Source organism: Nyctibius grandis, chromosome W, assembly GCF_013368605.1.
Source record: "Nyctibius grandis isolate bNycGra1 chromosome W, bNycGra1.pri, whole genome shotgun sequence".
NCBI lineage: Eukaryota > Metazoa > Chordata > Aves > Nyctibiiformes > Nyctibiidae > Nyctibius > Nyctibius grandis.
This window is the reverse complement of record NC_090694.1, coordinates 8,364,177-8,387,974: the sequence shown is the minus strand read 5'-3', so window position 1 is coordinate 8,387,974 and position 23,798 is coordinate 8,364,177. Positions and strand designations below refer to the sequence as shown.

General features: G+C 47.9%; 1 protein-coding gene across 1 annotated transcript in view; it reads left to right on the top strand.

Moving 5' to 3' along the window:
* Window positions 1-7,531, top strand: part of LOC137675688 (5'-AMP-activated protein kinase catalytic subunit alpha-1-like) — a 64,239-nt gene extending 56,708 nt beyond the window's left edge. Inside the window, 1 exon segment of the mRNA XM_068421858.1 lies at window positions 7,287-7,531. Within this exon segment, the coding sequence (XP_068277959.1) occupies window positions 7,287-7,531 (245 nt within the window).
* The last annotated feature ends 16,267 nt before the right edge of the window (window positions 7,532-23,798 follow it).

Below are 23,798 nucleotides of genomic sequence, written 5' to 3'. Positions count from 1 at the left end.
GGAAAGCAGAGCTCCATCATGTGTAATGGTTACTTGGGAAGACAAACGCCATAACTCTGAATATCCCCCCCCTTCCTCCTTTCTTCCCCCAGCTTTATATGCTGAGCATGATGTCATATGGTATGGGATATCCCTTTGGTTGATTGGGGTCACCTGTCCCAACTGTGTCCCCTCCCAACTTCTTGTGCACCCCCAGCCTACTTGCTGGTGGGTTGGTGTGAGAAGCAGAAAAGGCCTTGACTCTGTGTAAGCACTGCTCAGCAATAACTAAAACATCTCTGTATTTCAACACTTTTTTCAGCACAAATCCAAAACATAGCCCTATACAAGCTACTATGAAGAAAATTAACTATCCCAGCCAAAACCAGCACATTCTCCACCCCTTATTCCATACCATTTATGTCATGCTCAGGTCCCACACTATCCAATCCATCCTCATTAACCACTACTCCCCTTCCCATCCTTTGATATAATACACAGATATCATTCCCCTAGTCTATGGACTACCCCTGTAAAATGTCCACAAAATGTCCATTGAGTTCATTTAGTCCATGACTTTGGCCTCCATCTGTTATGGTGGTCACTCAGGACAGGACAGGTGGTATGTTGCATGGTGTTACTGGGCACCAAAGCCAGCTCAGGTTGAGTCACTGCACTTGCACTGCTCCTTGTAAGGCTTGTCCTCCATTGGTTCAGGTGATTCCTGCTGTAGTAATTCCTATAATATGTAACTCAAATCATGGGTTACAACAATTTAAAGGTATATCATTACATTCCCCACCCCTGGTCCCTTTGGCTCAGACCACAGGGTTTAACATTGCAATGAACTCCTCCCCTTGCCCCTGCTCTGGCTTAAACTTATCCGTAGACTGCAGTCCCTTAGGGGTGTACCTGCTCCAAGTGGAGCCTTATCTATGAGCCACAGTCTCTCCAGGGGTATACCTGCTCCAGCATGGCCTTAACCACAGCCACACTTGCTTTGAGGTGCACCTGTTCCAGCATGGCCTTCTCCATGGGCCACAATGCCTTCAGAGATATACCTGCTCCAGCATGGCCTTAACCACAGCCACACTTGCTTTGAGGTGCACCTGTTCCAGCATGGCCTTCTCCATGGGCCACAATGCCTTCAGAGATATACCTGCTCCAGCATGGCCTTACCCACAGCCACACTCCCTTCAGAAGTAAACCTGCTCCAACATGGCCTTACCCATGGCTGCAGTCCCTCCAGGGGTGTACCTGCTCTGTCGTGGGCTTATCCGTGGCCACATGCTTTGAGGTGCTCCAGCATGACCTCATGCACAGTCACAGATGCTTCAAGGTGTACCTTCTCCAGCATGGACTCAGAATCATAGAATTTTTTTGGTTGGAAAGGACCTTTAAGATCATCAAGTCCAACCATTAGCCTAGCACTGCCAAGTCCACCGCTAAACCATGTCCCTAAGCACCACATCTACACGTCTTTTAAATACCTCCAGGGATGGTGACTCAACCACTTCCCTGGGCAGCCTGTTCCAATGTTTGATAACTCTTTTGGTGAAGAAATTTTTCCTGATATCCAATCTAAATCTCCCCTTGCACAACTTGAGGCCATTTCTTCTCGTCCTATTGTTTGTTATTTGGGAGAAGAAACTGACACCTGCCTCGCTACAACCTCCTTTCAGGTAGCTGTAGAGAGCGATAAGGTCTCCCCTCAGCCTCCTTTTCTCCAGACTAAACAACCCCAGTTCCCTCAGCTGCTCCTCATAAGACTTGTTCTCTAGACCCTTCACCAGCTTCGTTGCCCTTCTTTGGGCCACAATCCTTGGGCCTTCACCCCTTCTTTGCCCTTATCCTTGGGCCACAATCCCTTCAGAGGTATACCTGCTGTGGCATGGACATAACCACGGCCACAGACACTTTGAGATGTACCTGATCTGGTATGGGCTTATCCATGGCCACAGATGCTTTGGGGTGTACTGCTCCCACATAGACTCATCCACAGCTCACAGTCCCTTTGACTCAAGTTCACACTGGAGTTCCAGCCTGTCCAGTACAGCAGCACAGAAACAGCATCGATGCCCTGGCCATCTGCCAGCCCAGGTGCATGGCCATTGCTGTTATCAAAATGTCCCAGGCACAGCAGAGTAAGATGACAAGCAGCACAGCAAGCAGAAAAAGCAAAAAGTAGCCACTAAGAAGCGGTGAAGGTTGAGGGCAGCCTTGGTTGTAGTGACCATGAGATGGTAGAGTTCAGGATCTCATGTGGCAGGAACAGAATAGCTAGCAAAATCACAACCCTGGACTTCAGGAGGGCCAACTTTGGCCTTTCCAAGCAATTGCTAGGGGAAATCCCATGGGACAGGGTACTAGAAGGTAAGGGGGCCCAAGATAGTTGATTAGCATTCAAGGACTGCTTCTTCCAAGCTCAAGATCAGAGCATCCCAGCAGGTAGGAAGGCAAGGAAGGGTACCGGGAGACCTGCATGGTTAAACGGGGAACTGCTGGGCAAACTCAAGTGGAAGAAGAGAGTGTACAGATCATGGAAGGAGGGGCTGGCCACTTGGGAGGAATATAAGTCTGTTGTCAGAGGATGTAGGGAGGCAACTAGGAAAGCTAAGGCCTCCTTGGAATTAAACCTTGCAAGAGAGGTCAAGGACAACAGAAAGGGCTTCTTCAAATACATTGCAGGTAAAGCCAACACTAGAGGCAATGTAGGCCCACTGATGAATGAGGTGGGGGCCCTGGAGACAGAGGATAAGAAGAAGGCGGAGTTACTGAATGCCTTCTTTGCCTCTGTCTATACTGCTGGAGGCTGTCCTGAGGAGCCCCGGACCCCTGCGGCCCCAGAAGAAGTCAGGATAGAGGAGGAGTCTGTCTTGGTAGATGAGGGCTGGGTCAGGGACCAATTAAGCAACCTGGACGTCCATAAATCCATGGGCCCTGATGGGATGCACCCGCGGGTGCTGAGGGAGCTGGCGGAAGTCATTGCTAGGCCACTCTCCATCATCTTTGCTAAGTCGTGGGCAACGGGAGAGGTGCCTGAGGACTGGAGGAAAGCGAATGTCACTCCAGTCTTCAAAAAGGGCAAGAAGGAGGACCCGGGTAACTATAGACCGGTCAGCCTCACCTCTATCCCCGGAAAGGTAATGGAACAACTTGTCCTTGGTGCTGTCTCTAGGCACATCAAGGATAGGGGGATCATTAGGGGCACTCAGCATGGCTTCACCAACGGGAAGTCATGCTTAACCAACTTGATAGCCTTTTATGAGGACATAACCCGGTGGATAGATGATGGTAAAGCTGTGGATGTGGTCTATCTCGATTTCAGTAAAGCGTTTGACACGGTCTCCCACAGCATCCTCACAGCTAAACTGAGGATGTGTGGTCTGGATGATCGGGTAGTGAGGTGGATTGTGAACTGGCTGAAGGAAAGAAGCCAGAGAGTGGTGGTCAATGGGACAGAGTCCAGTTGGAGGCCTGTGTCTAGTGGAGTCCCTTAAGGGTCGGTACTGGGACCAGTACTATTCAATATATTCATTAATGACTTGGATGAGGGAATAGAGTGCACTGTCAGCAAGTTCGCTGATGACACAAAACTGGGAGGAGTGGCTGACACACCGGAAGGCTGCGCAGCCATTCAGAGAGACCTGGACAGGCTGGAGAGTTGGGTGGGGAGAAATTTAATGAAATATAACAAGGGCAAGTGTAGAGTCCTGCATCTGGGCAAGAACAACCCCAGGTATGAGTACAAGTTGGGGACAGACCTGTTGGAGAGCAGCATAGGGGAAGGGGACCTGGGGGTCCTAGTGGACAGCAGGATGACCATGAGCCAGCAGTGTGCCCTTGTGGCCAAGAAGGCCAATGGCATCCTGGGGTGTATTAGAAGGAGTGTGGTTAGCAGGTCAAGAGAGGTTCTCCTCCCCCTCTACTCTGCCCTGCTGAGGCCGCATCTGGAATATTGTGTCCAGTTCTGGGCCCCTCAGTTCAAGAAGCACAGGGAACTGCTAGAGAGAGTCCAGCGCAGAGCCACAAAGATGATTAAGGGAGTGGAACATCTCCCTTATGAGGAGAGGCTGAGGGAGCTGGGTCTCTTTAGCTTGGAGAAGAGGAGACTGAGGGGTGACCTCATTAATGTTTATAAATATGTAAAGCGCAAGTGTCATGAGGATGGAGCCAGGCTCTTCTCAGTGACATCCCTTGACAGGACAAGGGGCAATGGGTGCAAGCTGGAACACAGGAGGTTCCGCATAAATATGAGGAAAAACTTCTTTACGGTGAGGGTGACCGAACACTGGAACAGGCTGCCCAGAGAGGTTGTGGAGTCTCCTTCTCTGGAGACATTCAAAACCCGCCTGGACGCGTTCCTGTGTGATATGGTCTAGGTAATCCTGCTCCGGCAGGGGGATTGGACTAGATGATCTTTCGAGGTCCCTTCCAATCCCTAACATTCTGTGATTCTGTGATTCTGTAATGAGCACTAGACTCTAATTTACAGTAAGGCAAGCAAGCACCGTGGCAAGTAGAGGAGCCTGCCAGTTAATAGCTAAACAGCAATAACAGCTATAAATTCTATCTATCTGGCACATTCCAATCAAATCTGTCGTTATCTCAAACCCTTTGAGCCCCATGTTGGCTGCCAAAAAAGGACTGTTGTGGTTTAATCCCAGCTGGCAACTGAGCACCACACAGCCGCTCGCTCACTCCCCTCACAGTAGGATGGGGGAGAGAATCAGAAGGGTAAAAGTGAGAAAACTCATGGGTTGAGATACAGACAGTTGAATAGGTAAAGCAAAAGCCACATGCGCAAGCAAAGCAAAACAAGGAATTCATTCATGAGGTTCAACAAGAACAAGTGCCGGGTCTTACACTTCAGCCACAACAACCCCATGCAGCGCTACAGGCTGGGGGAAGAGTGGTTAGAGAGCGGCCCGGCAGAAAGAGACTTGGGGGTGCTGATTGACAGCCGGCTAAACATGAGCCAGCAGTGTGCCCAGGTGACCAAGAAGGCCAATGGCATCCTGGCCTCTATTAAGAATAGTGTAGCCAGCCGGTCTAGGGAAGTGATCGTCCCTCTGTACTCGGCACTGGTGAGGCCGCACCTTGAATCCTGTGTCCAGTTCTGGGCCCCACACTTCAAGAAAGATGTTGAGGTGTTGGAGCGAGTCCAGAGGAGGGCGACCAAGCTGGTGAAGGGTCTGGAGGGTCTGACCTATGAGGAACGGCTGAGGGAGCTGGGGTTGTTTAGCCTGGAGAAGAGGAGGCTCAGAGGTGACCTTATTGCAGTCTACAACTACCTGAAGGGAGGCTGTAGTGAAGTGGGAGTCGGCCTCTTCTCCCAGGCAACTAGTGATAGGACAAGAGGACACAGCCTCAAGCTTCGCCAGGGGAGGTTCAGGTTGGACATTAGGAAGAATTTCTTTACAGAAAGGGTTATTAGACATTGGAATGGGCTGCCCAGGGAGGTGGTGGAGTCACCATCTCTGGATGTGTTTAAGAAAAGACTGGACATGGCACTTAGTGCCATGGTCTAGTTGACATGGTGGTGTCAGGGCAACGGTTGGACTCGATGATCCCAGAGGTCTCTTCCAACCTGATTGATTCTGTGATTCTGTGATTCGGTGATTCACTGCTTCCCATCGGCAGGGAGGTGTTCAGCCATCTCTGGGAAAGCAGGGCTCCATCATGTGTAACAGTTACTTGGGAAGACAAACCCCATAACTCTGAACGTCCCCCCCTTCCTCCTTTCTTCCCCCAGCTTTATATGCTGAGCATGATATTATATGGTATGGAATATCCCTTTGGTCAGTTGGGGTCAGCTGTCCCGGCTCTGTCCCCTCCCAACTTCTTGTGCACCCCCAGCCTACTCGCTGGTAGGGTGGTATGAGAAGCAGAAAAGTCCTTGACTCTGTGCAAACACTGCTCAGCAATAACTAAAACATCTCTGTATTGCCAATACTGTTTCCAGCACAAATCCAAAACATAGCCCCATACTAGCCACTATGAAGAAAATTAACTCTTTCCCAGCCAAAACTAGCACAAACTCCAAGTTGGATACCTTCCTGAAAATGGAGGAGCTAATATAGAGTGGCCATAATGCTTGTTCAAGGGCATAGTAGACTAAAACAGAATTATCTACAGCCGATGGTGTACATGACATGCCTAGGAAAATGTGGCATGGAAAAAGGATTTACTTGGAATATGGCTAGATTACAGTATAGGATGGCTAAGGCTCTGTGTCGTGACAGTTTAACCTGATCTGACTTGGCACTGCAGTTCTTGCCTTGTCCATTCTGACAAGTGCTTGTTTAGATCCAGTAGTATTTGATACAGGGGATGAATCGCTTTCCTGTGCTGACCTACTGCAGTATAGGACAGATGCCATCCCTGTTGGAGAGGAGATGACTGCTTAGAGCCATGCAGCTGGGGGAGGGCAGCCTGCTGGGGTCCTGGCCTCAACTCTTGAGGAAATACAACCCATAGGCATGGATTTGGCATTTGTCTTCCAGTAGTGAAGCTGATCTGACTTTCCTTTCCCTCTGACACAGCTAACTAACTTCTCTGTTCCTCTTACCAAACTGTAGTTTAAAGTAGCTTTGATGTGACAAGGCAATCTCTCCTGTGTTCACTAATTTCTCCTGGAAATAACTTTTCCTGGTGCTAGGTATGGGTCAAACTAATGTTGAGTATTTAAAGTAAGAATAGAGCTACTTCAGCAGAACATTACCTTCAGTATGAGGAGGAAATACTTCCATCTTAGAAGTAAACTTAAACTGCTGCAGCCCAAAAATGAAGGATAAATTAATGTAGATTCTAGCAATTAATGCATCAATGAATTATAATAAAAATACAAATAACCAAGTATAAATAGCCAAATCGAAAGAAAACAAATATAATAAAGTAGATGCTAGCAAAAAGCATCTACAAAATGTTTGAATTGTTATTTGACTTAACCTTATGATGCTATCCTGTTTCTGTTTTAAGTTTAAGCAAACTAAATCAGTTGAACTAATAGCTGCTGATACTAGTTCATGAAAAATATGGTGAGTGCTGGTCTAAACTAGATCAGAGAGTCCTGGAGCACAGTTCAGAGCACAAGAATAATTTGCATAAGGACATTTGATTCTGTGTTGCTATATGTATAAGCTTTTATTTTGTATCAACTATATACAGTTTGCAAAAGCTGTTTATGTATTAATCAAGATTTAAAAAACAAGATTAGAAGTGTGAGAAGGGGAAGATGTTTGCTGTTCCTATGACTAATTTGATACTGATAACTAATTTTCCTCCTCTTTCCACTTGCCCCTCAGATGAAATTATTGAAGCAAAATCTGGGACTGCAACTCCACGGAGATCAGGTTCTGTAAGCAACTGTAGATCCTGTCAAAAAGATTCAGATGATGATGCACAAGGAAAATCTGCAGATATATCCCTTACCCCATCAGTGACCTCTTCGCTTGGCTCTCCTAAAGCTGACTTAACTCCAAGACCAGGGAGTCATACAATAGAATTCTTTGAGATGTGTTCAAATCTTATTAAAATACTTGCACAATAATTTTGAAGATGGGCTTATTTCTTTTACAGCAATAAGCGTGCTTAAATCATAGTCAGATGCTTCCAGTTATAATCAAGTTAAATTAACTAAGGCGCTGAAAATACTAGCCACAGAATGCAATTTGCAGAGGGATTGGAATGATTACGGGCAGTTATGTATATTATTTTGAAGCTGGAGTGAATTCTGATTGTCTGCTGTCCAATATCATAATACAGGTACAGGAAGTCACATGCCCTTGGGGCAGTGTTCATGACACTTTACATTGATTGCACATTAGACTTCATATAACATTTAAGTTACACAGACCTTCTTGTTTTTTTCACTGGTAATGCATACATCTGATGCTCTGTAAGGTCACTGAACTAGTAAATGTACATTTACTAAGTATGACTTGTTGGTCACCATCTAAAATTGTGCCTCAGTTGATCAGAATTGTCAGCATCTAACAGTAATGTGTTAAAACTGCTGTGTTTCCTCCCCCTTATTTGGCAGTAAACGATAAAGAATAGTTTAATGCATTATAACATACTATAGCATACTACTTTTAATAACGGATAAATTTGATTAAATCCACACAAATCCAACCTGGTGGAAATGCATGTAGGTGCTCTGTAATGCACTAAGGGTGAAATTCTGTGGGCTGTGAGTAGAACAGTTGAGGCCACAACAGTGGTGAGAGACTTAATGCTGAGAAGACTTGGCACCCTGTGGGCTGAAACAAAATGTTGCTCTGTGAAGGAGAACTGTCAGCAGTTTCCACTGCTCATACCTTAGTGTGGTAGCAGCACAGCAGCTCCCCACTGCTACTGCAGGCTGAGAATCCTATTCCTTTGTCCTGGTTTGTCCTAAAACAGACCAATTTTCCTTTCAGTGATTTTTACTTTCAGCTAAGTCTCTAAGTAACTGCACTTTCTGAAACTAACTGCATGTTTTGCAGACAGTCTCTGCTTCTAGGACTGATAACACTCAAAGTTTATAGTTATCACTGAGGCACCGGTAGGGATGTTATGCAGGAAGGCTCTTGCTGTACTTATTCTTAGAGAAACCAAGGTCACTGCTAAATTCCTCACTGATTACAAGTGAAGAGCCGCAGAGAGGTCGCACCTCCAGGGAGGAGCAGACAGGACAGGTGACCCAAAATTGACCAACGAGGGTATTCCATCCCATACACGTCATTCTCAGTATAAAGCGGGGGGATCACAAGGGTCTCGCCTCCTTCTGCTATGGCCGGTGTCCAAAGAGGACTCTGTCCATTTTCCTGCTGCCCCCAATCCCGATCTGTGCATCCCTGAATCCAATTCCCGTCCGTCGCTGGGCCCAGCCTGGGCCTTCCCAGAGCCTGCCCTGCAGTGCCGGTGGTGATGTGACCGACATCAGGGGAGTTCAATCTTGGTTTTGTATATATTTGTATATATTTAATTATTTCCATTATTATTATTATACACTTTTTCATTATTATAGTTCATTAAAACTGTTTTAACTTTCCAACCCTTAAGCCTCTCTCCCTTTTCCCTTTTCCTTCCCCTTCTGGCGGGGGGAGGAGGGTTAACAGAGAGCGTCTGCCACCAGTTTAATAGTCAGCCCATCTTTAAACCGTGACAGATTTATTGGCACCCAATGTGGGGCCGACTCAACTCAAGACGGCTCTAACAGGTTGCTCTGATAAGTTGAATCCCAGCTCTGGCGGGAGGAGGCCCGGATAGCTCAGTCGAGAGAGTATCAGATTTTCTTCCTTTGAGATTCACGAGGGGTTGGAAATTAAAACAGATAGCTAACATTATAATATCGCTTTTGGGCACAGTGTTATCTCATCTCTTAGAGTTTCTTTCACAGTTGAGTATTGCAATGCTGCCTTACCTGCCGTATGCACTGTGTTCCTGCTTGCTTCTTATTAATGTTTACATGCGGTTTAGCAGTGGGCGCTGGTCGAAATGCATCGTTTTGCTATGGGGTTTGATACTGATTTATGCCGTGATAAATTGGGCCGTTGCTATTCCGATGTCTTATCTCTATGACACAATGATGGGCAGCTTTAATCGCGAATCAGTAGCAGTGACTTCATCTGCCTACCCCGCGCGCCCTCTAGCGGATTTCGTTAATGATTACATTTTCAATTTTACTTTGGGAAATAGTACCTTCCCCTCTTCTGCCAAGCTGATTCTGCTAGATTTTGCGAATTTCGGATGGGGATATCTAAATGGCATGTTTTCATTATCAGTTTTCCTGAATGTGTTTCAGGTATGGTATAAAATTAAATATCGGTGCAGGTGCAGGTGTTATGCAGCCATCTCAGCTCCTACAGTGCATGCCGCCACTACAGCCACTACATCCACTCAAACCTCGGCAGCCTGCACTGTAGCTGCTACACCCCCCAAGATGGCCACTGCATCTACTCAGACCCCAGCGAGCCTCAGCACTCCCACGACAGCCACTGTGTCTACTCAAACCTCGGCAGTCTGCACCGTAGCCACTGCACCCCCCAAGACAGCAACTGGATCTATTCAAACTCCGACAACAGGCACTGTGGACACTGCAACTCCAGCAATGGGCACTACAGCTACTCCAATTCCAACGACAGATCCTGCAGTCACTCCAACTCCGAAAATGGGCACTGTAGTTACTTTAACCTTGATGATGGGCACCGCAGCTACACCAACCCCAGTGTCTGCCACGGTGATTCTATCCCCATCTGCTACTGGTGCTCTGTGCAGATGCAAGTGCTCTATGTCTACTTCAGGACCAGAGGACCAATCTGTGCCGATAGCAATTGCCCCTGTAATCAGGAAGAAATACCAAAAGAAATCAGCTCCTGAAGTGAAGGATGATGATGCAGAGCCTTCTAAGGCAGAGCCATCACCTGACTCAGGTGAGTGTCCTTCTCAGGCAGAGCCACCACCTGACACAGATGAGGGCCTTCCTGGTCGTCTTCTTAAAGCAGAGCCATCACAGAAGAAAGGTCCTTCTAACACAGAACCATCACAGGGGGAAGACTCAGATGCAGAGGTAACCTACCACTCCCTATCCCTGAAGGAGTTGCGGAATATAAGGAAAGACTTCAGCCATTATGAAGGTGAGACAATTATTACCTGGTTGCTCCAATGCTGGGATAATGGGGCGGATAGCATGGACGTGGATGGTAGAGAAGCCAGACAGTTAGGATCCCTGTCCAGAGATGGTGGTATTGATAAGGCGCTTGCGAAAAAGCCAAACACTATCAGTCTCTGGAGGCGACTCTTGTCAGCCGTAAAGAGCAGGTATCCCTTTAAAGATGATGTTCTGAGCCACCCAAGCAAATGGACCACTATAGAAAAAGGTATTAACTACCTTAGAGAACTAGCTGTGCAAGAGATCATTTATAGACACCCATGGGAAATTGTAGATCCTGTAAATCCTGACGAAGTGGAATGCAACCGATCCATGTTCCGGAAGGTTGTGCAGAGTGCTCCACTGGCATATACCCATACATTGTCAATATTGGTCTGGGGAGAAAATGACATGGCACGATCTACTGTGGGCGAAATGGCTAACTGTATGCGACAGTATGAAGATAGTATTTCTTCCCCACTGCAGGCCCGCATCTTGGCTGTGGAAAAACTGACTAAGGAAAACAAGGACTCATTTAAACAACTGTCAGACAAACTGTCCAGGATAGAGAATAAACTTGACTCTCTACCTGCACAGGCCGACATCACAGCCATTAGGAGAAAACACCCTCCTACAAGACCGGCTCAAAGGAAACTGGACACGTCACAAGGTATCCTGTGGTTTGCCCTGCGTGGTTATGGGGAGGACATGAGCAGATGGCGTGGACAACCTACCAGTACACTGCAGGCACGAGTACGTGAGTTGCGAGGTAGAAGAATGTTAAAGAAAATTGGCAGAGTCCGGGTCTCTAGGTTTGCTGATTCTTTATTGAAGCAACTCAGAGTTGGACCACCACCGCAGTGAATGGTACCTGACTCAAATTCACTATCAGTTTATATAGAAACTAATAAGTAGTTACATCACAAACTTCTTACGAGCTTCTGTTAAAAATCCACTGACTATTTCAATTCCTCTTTCTTCCTTCGTCAAGAGTCCACAAAAGTCCATTGTCAGGAGTCCACAAAAGTCCATTCTTTTCCATTGGTTAGCTGATCTTTAGGTTCTGGTTCCACTCCGGCTCCGGTCGACACCCATCCTTAATGTTCTTGCTGTAATCAGTGTCCCGTCTTGATCCGGGTTGATCAGAGTCTGGTTTCCACTGCCAGCGTCTCCTAAGTATTAACCTAAAATAGCTAAAGTATATTTAGAACTTTATGTCTATTAATGCTTATTTCTAAGTATCCCATATTTTCTTCATACATCCCTTTTATTGAAATCATCAGAAGGTAATACTTCTAGGCCTACTCCTGCTTAGCTACTCATTAACCTATGACTGATGATTTGTTCAGTCATGGGTCAGGATTATACAAAGGGGCTCTGAGAACATTATTCATGGGGTATGAAACCCACCTGTGTTTATTCAGATAGACTTATATTAATTATTCTATTCTTCATTCTATTTCATCTCTATTGATCCTTATCGTCCTAACTCATGAGAACTACAACAATTATGTGAAAATTTCTACAAGAAAGACTGGAGAGAGTTTTCCTAGGAGGATGGCTGCTCCAGTTACCAGTGAGCAGGACTACAGTCAGGGTAGATGGGCCTCAGATCCCTATTTCCCAAATGTGAATAGGGGGAATGAAGGTCCAATCCCCATGAGCAGCACGAATCCATTCTTTAATTAGAGGGGCCCTGCCTCTAGCCAGGTGGAGGAGACGGACAACCAAGTTTATTGGACTGTGTGGATTCGATGGCCTGCCACATTAAAACCACAAAGGTATCGAGCCCTGGTAGACACTGGTGCACAGTGCACCCTAATGCCGTCGAATCATAAAGGGACAGAATCTATCAGTATTTCGTAAGTAACAGGGGGATCTCAAAAGTTATCTGTATTGGAGGCCGAAGTGAGCCTAACTGAAAATGAATGGAAAAAGCACCCCATTGTGACTGGCCCAGATGCTCCGTGCATCCTTGGCATAGACTACCTCAAGAGAGGGTATTTTAAGGACCCAAAAGGGTATAGATGGGCCTTTGGTATAGCAGCTGTAGAGACTGAGGACATTAAACAGCTGTCTACCTTGCCTGGCCTCTCAGAGGATCCTTCTGTTGTGGGGTTGCTGAAGGTTGAAGAACAACAGCTGCCAATTGCTACTACCACGGTGCACCGACGACAATATCGCACCAATCGAGACTTGGCTGACAGCGGCGGCAGCAGCGACAGCGGCGGCAGCGACTTGAGGTTAGTGCGGGGGCGAGGGTGACATCGGGCTTAACCGGGCGGTTTTCGTACCCTGGGCCCCCCCCGAGCCCCCACCCCCCCCACGAGCATCAGCCCCGAGCTGCTTCCCCCCGACCCCGGACCCGGAGGTTCCCGGCAACGAATCAGGAGAGGAGGGGGCGTAGCCAGAGGCACCGCGGGTGATTTAAACGCACCACCCCCTGTTGATTGGGTGATAAAAAGCCTCCTGGAGGGCAGGGACTAGTCCCTGGCCAGAGGGGAGAGGGAGACTCAGCAGTGACTGGGTGTGTCCCAGGGCAGGAGAGGCCGCAGCAGTTTGCAGCTCGCTGGGGAGGGCGCTGACTCCCTCCCAGTGCACAAGGCGAGGAAGGTGCCAAGGAGCTGTGAACCAGGGGTGTCACCAACAGGTATTTCCCAGCTCAGTGAAAGAACAATGGTATCTACCCGGCGGAAGAAGACCAAAATGGATGTGGGAACCCAGACAGAGCTCCCACGGAAGGAGGCAATGGTGCAGGTCGCAGGCTGCAGGGAATGCTACACCATCTCTGTGTTGTCAGGGGGCTGTGTGCGCTGTGAGCAGGTAGATGATCTGCTCGGCCGAGCGGCACAGCTGCAAAGCCAGGTTGAAAGGCTTCAAGCCGAAGTAGAAAGGCTTAGGAGCATTCGGGAGGCTGAAATGGAGATAGACTGGTGGAGCCAGGCTCTGCCCTCCCTGCAACAAAAATGGGAGCACCTGCCGGAGAGCTCCCAGGATCGAGGGACCCCTGTACTCTGCCCCTCTCAGGTGGAAAACAATAACCTAGAGGAGAGGAGTGAGTGGAGGCAAGTCTATGGCTGTGGCAAAAGGCGAGTGCCCTCCTTGCCTACCTTGCCTCCACAGGTGCCTCTGAGCAATAGATATGAAGCCCTAGTGGAATACAGCCGGTCCAATGGGGATGTGGTGGAGAGGCAACCTATATCAGAGGTCCCACCACAGTCAGAAAAACCTGACAGGCGTATAGCTACCTCCTCCACAAGGAAGAAGAGAAGAGTTTTAGTGGTTGGAGACTCCTTCCTAAAGGGATCTGAGGGCCCAATATGCAGAGCTGACCCCCATCACAGGGAGGTCTGCAGCCTGCCTGGAGCCCGAATCAGGGATATCACCAGGCAACTCCCCAACCTGGTGAAGGCCACAGGCTACTACCCCCTGCTGATCTTCCAGACAGGTGGGGAAGAAGCTGCATCCTGTAGTCTGAGGGGGATGAAGAAAGACTACAAGGCCCTAGGACGGTTGGTGAAAGAGTCTGGGGCACAAGTTGTTTTCTCCTCCCTCCTTCCATTTTCAGGTGATGACGTGGGATGGAATAGTAGGATTCTCTCTATTAATGCCTGGCTACGAGACTGGTGCTACAGGCAGGGCTTTGGGTTCTCTGATAATGGCTGGTTTTATAAGACACCAGGCGTGACGGTAATACATGGGAAAGGTTTATGTCGCAGGGGCAAAAGGGTTCTGGGACAGGAATTAGCAGGGCTCATTCGGAGAGCTTTAAACTAGATTCGAAGGGGGATGGGGTGGTAGCTGGGCTTGCACCACTGGGGCAACGCTCTAGTGTTGAGGTAGACCAGGAGGCCTCCCATCCCCCTGGGGTGAAATCGGTGTGCTCAGCTCGCTCCCTGAAATGCCTGTACACCAATGCACGCAGCATGGGGAATAAACAGGAGGAGTTAGAAATCCGTGTTCGGTCGGGGGGCTATGATTTGGTGGCAATTACAGAGACTTGGTGGGAAGCCTCGCATGACTGGAATGTGGTCATGGATGGCTATGTCTTGTTCAGGAAAGACAGGCCACTAAGGAGAGGTGGTGGAGTTGCTCTTTATGTGAGTGAGCAGCTAGAATGTATTGAGTTCTGTCCAGGGGCGGATCAGGAGCGAGTTGAGAGTTTGTGGGTGCGAATTAAGGGGCAGGCTGGCAGGGGTGACACTGTTGTGGGTGTCTATTACAGGCCACCTGATCAGGATGAGGAGGGTGATGAGGCCTTCTACAGGCAGCTGAAAGCAGTCTCTCAATTACAGGGTCTGGTTGTCATGGGGGATTTCAACTACCCTGATATTTGCTGGGAGGCCTACTCAGCCAGCCATCCTCAGTCCAGGAGGTTCCTCCAGTGCATTGATGATAACTTTCTGATGCAAATGGTGGATGAGCCAACTAGGAGAGGAGTGCTGCTGGATCTGATCCTCACTAACAAGGAGGGTCTGATTGAAGAGGTGAAGGTTGAGGGCAGCCTTGGTTGTAGTGACCATGAGATGGTAGAGTTCAGGATCTCATGTGGCAGGAACAGAACAGCTAGCAGAATCACAACCCTGGACTTCAGGAGGGCCAACTTTGGCCTTTTCAAGCAATTGCTAGGGGAAATCCCATGGGACAGGGTACTAGAAGGTAAGGGGGCCCAAGATAGTTGGTTAGCATTCAAGGACTGCTTCTTCCGAGCTCAAGACCAGAGCATCCCAACAAGTAGGAAGTCAAGGAAGGGTACCAGGAGACCTGCATGGTTAAACGGGGAACTGCTGGGCAAACTCAAGTGGAAGAGGAGGGTGTACAGATCATGGAAGGAGGGGCTGGCCACTTGGGAGGAATATAAGTCTGTTGTCAGAGGATGTAGGGAGGCAACTAGGAAAGCTAAGGCCTCCTTGGAATTAAACCTTGCAAGAGAGGTCAAGGACAACAGAAAGGGCTTCTTCAAATACATTGCAGGTAAAACCAACACTAGAGGCAATGTAGGCCCACTGATGAATGAGGTGGGGGCCCTGGAGACAGAGGATAAAAAGAAGGCGGAGTTACTGAATGCCTTCTTTGCCTCTGTCTATACTGCTGGAGGCTGTCCTGAGGAGCCCCGGACCCCTGAGGCCCCAGAAGAAGTCAGGATAGAGGAGGAATCTGTCTTGGTAGATGAGGGCTGGGTCAGGGACCAATTAAGCAATCTGGACGTCCATAAATCCATGGGCCCTGATGGGATGCACCCGCGGGTGCTGAGGGAGCTGGCGGAAGTCATTGCTAGGCCACTCTCCATCATCTTTGCTAAGTCGTGGGCAACGGGAGAGGTGCCTGAGGACTGGAGGAAAGTGAATGTCACTCCAGTCTTCAAAAAGGGCAAGAAGGAGGACCCGGGTAACTATAGACCGGTCAGCCTCACCTCCATCCCCGGAAAGGTGATGGAACAACTTGTCCTTGGTGCTGTCTCTAGGCACATCAAGGATAGGGGGATCATTAGAGGCAGTCAACATGGCTTCACCAAGGGGAAGTCATGCTTAACCAACTTGATAGCCTTTTATGAGGACGTAACCCGGTGGATAGATGATGGTAAAGCTGTGGATGTGGTCTATCTCGATTTCAGTAAAGCGTTTGACACGGTCTCCCACAGCATCCTCACAGCTAAACTGAGGATGTGTGGTCTGGATGATCGGGTAGTGAGGTGGATTGTGAACTGGCTGAAGGAAAGAAGCCAGAGAGTGGTGGTCAATGGGACAGAGTCCAGTTGGAGGCCTGTGTCTAGCGGAGTCCCTCAAGGGTCGGTACTGGGACCAGTACTATTCAATATATTCATTAATGACTTGGATGAGGGAATAGAGTGCACTGTCAGCAAGTTCGCTGATGACACAAAACTGGGAGGAGTGGCTGACACACCGGAAGGCTGCGCAGCCATTCAGAGAGACCTGGACAGGCTGGAGAGTTGGGCGGGGAGAAATTTAATGAAATATAACAAGGGCAAGTGTAGAGTCCTGCATCTGGGCAAGAACAACCCCATGTATGAGTACAAGTTGGGGACAGACCTGTTGGAGAGCAGCATAGGGGAAGGGGACCTGGGGGTCCTAGTGGACAGCAGGATGACCGTGAGCCGGCAATGTGCCCTTGTGGCCAAGAAGGCCAATGGCATCCTGGGGTGTATTAGAAGGAGTGTGGTTAGCAGGTCAAGAGAGGTTCTCCTCCCCCTCTACTCTGCCCTGCTGAGGCCGCATCTGGAATATTGTGTCCACTTCTGGGCCCCTCAGTTCAAGAAGCACAGGGAACTGCTAGAGAGAGTCCAGCGCAGAGCCACAAAGATGATTAAGGGGGTGGAACATCTCCCTTATGAGGAGAGGCTGAGGGAGCTGGGTCTCTTTAGCTTAGAGAAGAGGAGACTGAGGGGTGACCTCATTAATGTTTATAAATATGTAAAGGGCAAGTGTCAAGAGGATGGAGCCAGGCTCTTCTCAGTGACATCCCTTGACAGGACAAGGGGCAATGGGTGCAAGCTGGAACACAGGAGGTTCCACGTAAATATGAGGAAAAACTTCTTTACAGTGAGGGTGACCGAACACTGGAACAGGCTGCCCAGAGAGGTTGTGGAGTCTCCTTCTCTGGAGACGTTCAAAACCCGCCTGGACGCGTTCCTGTGTGATATTGTCTAGGTAATCCTGCTCCGGCAGGGGGATTGGACTAGATGATCTTTCGAGGTCCCTTCCAATCCCTAACATTCTGTGATTCTGTGAGACTCCCTGATCCCCATTCATAAACTGATTAGACAATTAGAAAATCAAGGAGTGATTAGCAAGACTCGCTCACCCTTTAATAGTCCTATATGGCCAGTGCAAAAGTCTAATGGAGAATGGAGATTAACTGTGGACTATGGTGGCCCAAATGAAGTTACGCCACCTCTGAGTGCTGCCGTGCCAGACATGCTAGAACTTCAATACGAACTGGAGTCAAAGGCAGCCAAGTGGTACGCCACTACAGACATTGCTAAAGCGTTTTTTCTCTATTCCCTTGGCACCAAAGTGCAGGCCACAGTTTGCTTTTACCTGGAGAGGTATCCAGTACACCTGGAATCGACTGCCCCAGGGGTGGAAACACAGTCCTACTATTTGCCACGGACTGATCCAGACTGCACTAGAAAAGGGTGGAGCTCCAGAACATTTGCAATATATTGATGACATCATTGTATGGGGTGATACAGCAGCAGAAGTTTTTGACAAAGGGGAGAAAATAATTCAAATTCTTCTGCAAGCTGGTTTTGCCATAAAAAGAGGCAAGGTCAAGGGACCTGCCCGGGAGATCCAGTTTTTAGTGATTAAATAGCAAGATGGGCGTCGCCAGATCCCTATAGAGGTGATCAACAAAATAACAGCTATGTCCCCACCAACTAACAAAAAGGAAACACAAGCCTTCTTAGGCGTTGTGGGTTTCTGGAGAATGCGTATTCCAGATTACAGCCAGATTGTACGCCCTCTTTATCAAGTGACCAGAAAGAAAAATGATTTTCAGTGGGGTCCTGAACAACGACAGGCTTTTGAACAGATTAAACAAGAGATTGTGCATGCAGTAGCCCTTGGACCAGTCCGTATGGGACAAGATGTTAAAAATGTGCTCTACACCGCAGCTGGGGACAGTGGTCCTACCTGGAGCCTCTGGCAGAAAGTACCGGGGAGACTCGAGGTCGACCCCTAGGATTTTGGAGTCGAGGATACAAGCACTCCGAGGCCAATTACACTCCAACTGAAAAAGAGATACTGGCAGCATATGAAGGAGTTAGGGCTGCTTCAGAGGTAACTGGTAGGGAAGCACAGCTTCTCCTGGCACCCTGATTACCAGTACTGGGCTGGATGTTCAAGGGTAAGGTCCCTACTACTCATCATGGAACTGATGCTACATGGAGTAAATGGATTGCATTAATTACACAGAGGGCTCAAGTAGGAAAACATAATCGCCCAGGAATCTTAGAAGTGATCGTGGACTGGCCAGAAGGCAAAGACTGCGGAATGCCACCAGAAGAGGAGGTGACACGTGCTGAAGAAGCCCCACCATATAATGAACTACCAGAGGATGACAAGCAGTATGCCCTGTTCACCGATGGATCCTGCCGTCTTGTAGGAAAGCATCGGAAGTGGAAAGCTGCTGTATGGAGCCCTATACGATGAGTCACAGTAGGACAAGGTGAATCAAGTCAATTCGCAGAGGTAAAAGCCATCCAGCTGGCTTTAGACATTGCTGAACGAGAAAAGTGGCCAAGGCTGTATCTTTATACTGACTCATGGATGGTGGCAAATGCCTTGTGGGGGTGGTTAAAGCAGTGGAAGCGAAGCAACTGGCAGCGTAAAGGTAAACCTATTTGGGCTGCTGAATTGTGGCAAGATATTGCTGCCCGGCTAGAGAAACTAGTCGTGAAGGTACGTCATGTAGATGGTCACATACCTAAAAGTCGGGCCACTGAGGAGCGTCGAAACAACCAACAAGCAGATCAGGCTGCTAAAGTATTCCAAATAGATTTGGACTGGGAACATAAAGGTGAACTATTTTTAGCTCGGTGGGCTCGTGACACTTCAGGTCATGAAGGGAGAGATGCAACATACAGATGGGCTCGTGACCGAGGGTGGACTTAACTATGGACTCTATTGCACAGGTTATCCACGACTGTGAAACATGTGCCGCAATTAAGCAAGCCAAACGGTTAAAACCTTTGTGGTATGAGGGGCGGTGGTTGAAATATAAATATGGGGAGGCCTGGCAGATTGACTATATCACACTCCCTCAGATCCGCCAGGGTAAACGCTATGTGCTTACCATGGTGGAGGCTGTAGGTAGATTAGGGTACGGCGACCGGAAAATCTCGGGCTGTAACGGAAGGTAGGCGTGGCGAAAGGAGCAGGATGTGCAAGTATCGTGCGAGTTCGTACGGGACAAGACGACTATATAAGGCTGTTGCGCAGTTAAATAAATGCCATTTGTTGCATCCTCACATTGGTGTCAGTGCTCAATGGCCCTGGGGTGCGGATAGCCTCAGGCCAGCCAGCAACCGAACGGAGCTTGCCGCAGACAAGCGGCAACAAATGGTGACCCCGACGTGATTGCTGGGCTGGCGGACCGCAGGCGGTCGGAGTGGGTTCGCGAACCATGGAAGCCTTGATAAAGGTGATTTCGTTACTGGGCGGGGAATTTAAGATTTCTGTGAAATCGAAAGACGTAGCCCAGTGTGTGGACCGCCTCATTATAGAGGGGGCGGTGGCAGGACCGGCTGATTGTTTACAGCCGAGTGCCTGGGAGCGGTGCTCGATGAAGCTCGCTGAGCGAGCTATGGCAGCGGGTTCTGCCAAAGAATTAAAAACATGGGGAGTTATCTTGTGGCTGCTACGGGCTGCGCGGGAGGACCGGGCGACATGGGATGCGGCTCGGGCGTGTTTACATGGGGTCTACCCTGACCAAGACAGAAGTGGCAGTGGTGAAACTCCTCCAACATATACTCTCTGAGAGAGGAATTAAATATGACGAAGCTGCGTTAAAGCAGTTACTGTTTTGGGCAAAAGATAAAGGACATTTTACAACCTTTAATGATGTCTTTGAAGTGCCTTTATGGGAGAAGATTGGCGACTCTCTCTGGAATGCGGTGTCAAGTGGTGATAAGGAAGCCTTTAAATTGTCTGCTACATGGAGGCTGGTTAGCGAAGCGTTAAAAGGAATAAAAGCAGAGAGAGAAGTCACACATACAGCTTTTATGGCTTTAGGACCGCAGACGTCTACTACCCCCTCACTGTTTGCGGGACCAACACCTCCCATGGCCCCGGTGGCTGTACCGGTGGCAGCTCCTTTATCGCCATCGGTACAGACGGCTCCGAAAAAAGCCGAGGAGCGGGGAGCGAGAAAAATAGATACAGATTCATCAGAACCGGTAGTGCGCCCTAAAACACAAACTCAATTTGGACTAATTGATTCAGACACTGAACAGGAGACTTGGCCGAAACCCCCTCCTCCTCTCATTGATCTCTCTACGGATGAGGCTGAGCAGGAGAACAAGAAGGAGGGTAAACATGCTTCGTATCCACCTTTACCATATTCGCCATTTACGGAATCAGCAGTACCAGAGTCACAAGGACTTAAAGGACTGTTACCATCACGAAATGGACACAAACTTGACATGACAGAGCTTGGTAGACTACTGGAAGAATTAAAGACGGAATTGCAGCAGCACCGTCCAGCCAACGCCTCGAGGCACGTGACTATGTCTCCCCCAAAACCCCCCTCTGTGTTCGGGACAAGTATTAGGGCCACCTCAACCTCCTTTACAACTCCCTACTCCACCTTTAGATCAGGGAGGGGGGGGAGGTTTGCATCCATCTGGTAATGTGGGAGGTGAGGGAGAGGGTCAGCGTCCGCCCGCGTATACAGGGGAAGGGGGGGAGGTGAGGGAGGAGTGAAATGGAAAGGGGTCATTCGAGATGCGTTATTAGAAGGAGTTATAATTCCACAAGCATATCCGGTGATTGTGGGTGCGGATCCTAAGGGAAGAAATATTTGGCAACTGTTAGATTGGAAAATTGTAAAAGAAGCATTGCCACTACAGTTAGCGAAGGACAACACAGGTGAGGACTGCAGGAAAGTTGTTGCAGGGATGGCAAATTGTAACCCCACCTTAACTGAGCTAATGGATGCTTGTGAGAAAGTAGGAACCACCACATCTCAGATGGAGCATTTAGCAAAAACTTTTGCGGCGGCAGTTAAGGTAGTTCATCGTTGTTATACATGCGAACAGGAAGGTCACTTTAAGAAAAACTGCCTTAAGAAGTTGAAGCTGAGTGGGAGAGATAACTCTGTTTTGATGTGTCATTGCTGTGGGAAGCTAGGGCGTTTTGTGAAGCTGTGCAGGTCTCAGTATAATGCTCAAGGTCAGCTGATAACAACCAGCTGCAGAGTACAGGGAAACTGGAGAAAGAACACGGGGGGTGAACCGTGTGCTGACACAAATGAATCTTCCCAACCAGTTCCAGGCCTAAGCAGTTAACTCGCAGCCCAAACCGCAGGGAGCGCAGGACTGGTGTTTCCACGCAGGGTTAACCTGCGCGGCTGCCAAGCCTTGGACCTGTGGCAAACAGGGATAATGCTAATGCTGATTGTCAAAAGATCATTGAAGCTTTACCTGGAAAAACAGATTTGAATGTTATGATAAAGGCATGTGCAAAAGTGGGTACTGTGGAACATAAGGCTCAAGTTATGGCTGCGGCCGTACTTGGGGCTTACGTCGTCACAATTGCAGTCTCTATTCCAATTGTTAGCAGGAGACACAACTTTAACAGCACCACGACACACTACTTCAGAGGTACAGCAACTGATTACTGAAATAGAAAGCAGGCTACATTCCAAATTTGTACATCGTATTGATTTGAATCAGGAAATACAAATTATCACTTTGTTTGATAGGCAAATTCCGTATGCAATAATTGGTCAATGGAATTCAGAATGATCAGATTCGTTACAGAGCTATTGGCACAGATTATTCATCAAAGGACGGATGCGATGTCGGGAGCTTGTGGCCAGAGATCCCTGCATCACTAACCACTATTGCAGCTCAATATTTTGAGTGGTGTATGGCTAGTAGCTTTGCTTTGCAAACAGCCATGGAGAATTTCTCGGGACAGGTTGTTTACCACTTGCCCTCCCATCCTGTCATAAAATTGAGTGCGGAACTTCCAATTGCCACAGGAGTGTGGTGCGCAGACACTCCTGTGGATGGAATTACCATTTTTATGGATGGATCTGGGAACACAGGCAAGGCGGGCCTTGTCTGGTATTCTGATGGCAAGTGGGAATCTATGGTAGTACAACAAAAGGGTTCACCTCAGGTGGTAGAATTACGAGCTGTATTAAAAATATTTCAGAATTTTCCCATTACCTTTAATTTGATTACTGATTCAGCATATGTAGCTGGCATTATAAAGCAATTGGATAGATCTGTTATAGAGCATATATGTAATCAGTGTGTTTTTGAATTGCTGCGAGCTTTGTGGCAAGAAATTCAAATCCGAACTGCATTGTTTTATGTTTTATATGTAAGAAATCATACTAATTTGCCTGGGTTTATTGCAGAAGGCAATGCTCGAGTGGACTCTTTGGTTTCTGACCTTACAAATTCTACTGCAATGACTGTGCAGGTGCCGGACATTAAACAGCAAATCATAGAATGGGTTTTTCCACCTTTTCATCCAAAAACAACAATTTGTACCAGAGTGGAAGCAATAGCACAACTGCTTGTCGAAGTGCGTAAAAGAATTACAGACATTACTGGACTAGACCCAGATTATATCTATTTACCTATCAAGAAGGAATATCTACAGTGGTTAACAAATCAGTCAACTCTTTTTCAAATGGCCTTACAGGACTTTACTGGACAATTGTTAACACATCTGCCAAAAGATAAAAAGCTACAGTTTATTTGCAAACAGGATTGGGAAGAAAAACCTATCAGATCAGAGATACCTGTGACTGGACTAACTGTTTTTACTGATGCAGGAAAGCGATCACATTCAGCAGTTATTACCTGGCAAGAGGATGGACAATGGAAACATTGCAAATTCTCAGGACAAACTGAGGACTCATTGCAGACACTTGAATTTTTTGTGATATATCAGGTTTTTGTAAAATGGAAGGATTTACCTGTAAATATTGTAACAGACTCTCTTTATGCAGCAGGCATTGTAAATCGAATTGAAAGAGCTTTTATACGACCAGTGAAGCATATGCAACTTTACACCATTTTGCTACAGTTGCATCAAGCAATAAACCTTAGAGAGGTGCCTTATTTTGTCACTCACATTCGTAGTCATCAATTTGATCAAGGTTTGAGCATTGGCAATAATAAAGCAGACACACTTGTGTTCTATATGCAAATATCACCAAATTTATTTGAACAAGCTCGCCTATCCCATCAATTCTTTCATCAATCAGCGAAAATGTTAACGAAACAATTTCAGCTCACCATGGCACAAGCACGTGAATTAGTTAGTGCTTGTCCTAGTTGTCAGAAAATTGGCATGGGAATTGGAATAGGGGTAAATCCTCGAGGATTGAGTGCGTTGCAACTGTGGCAAATGGATGTTACTCACATTGCAGAATTTGGAAGGCTCAAATATGTTAATGTATCTGTTGATACGTTTTCACA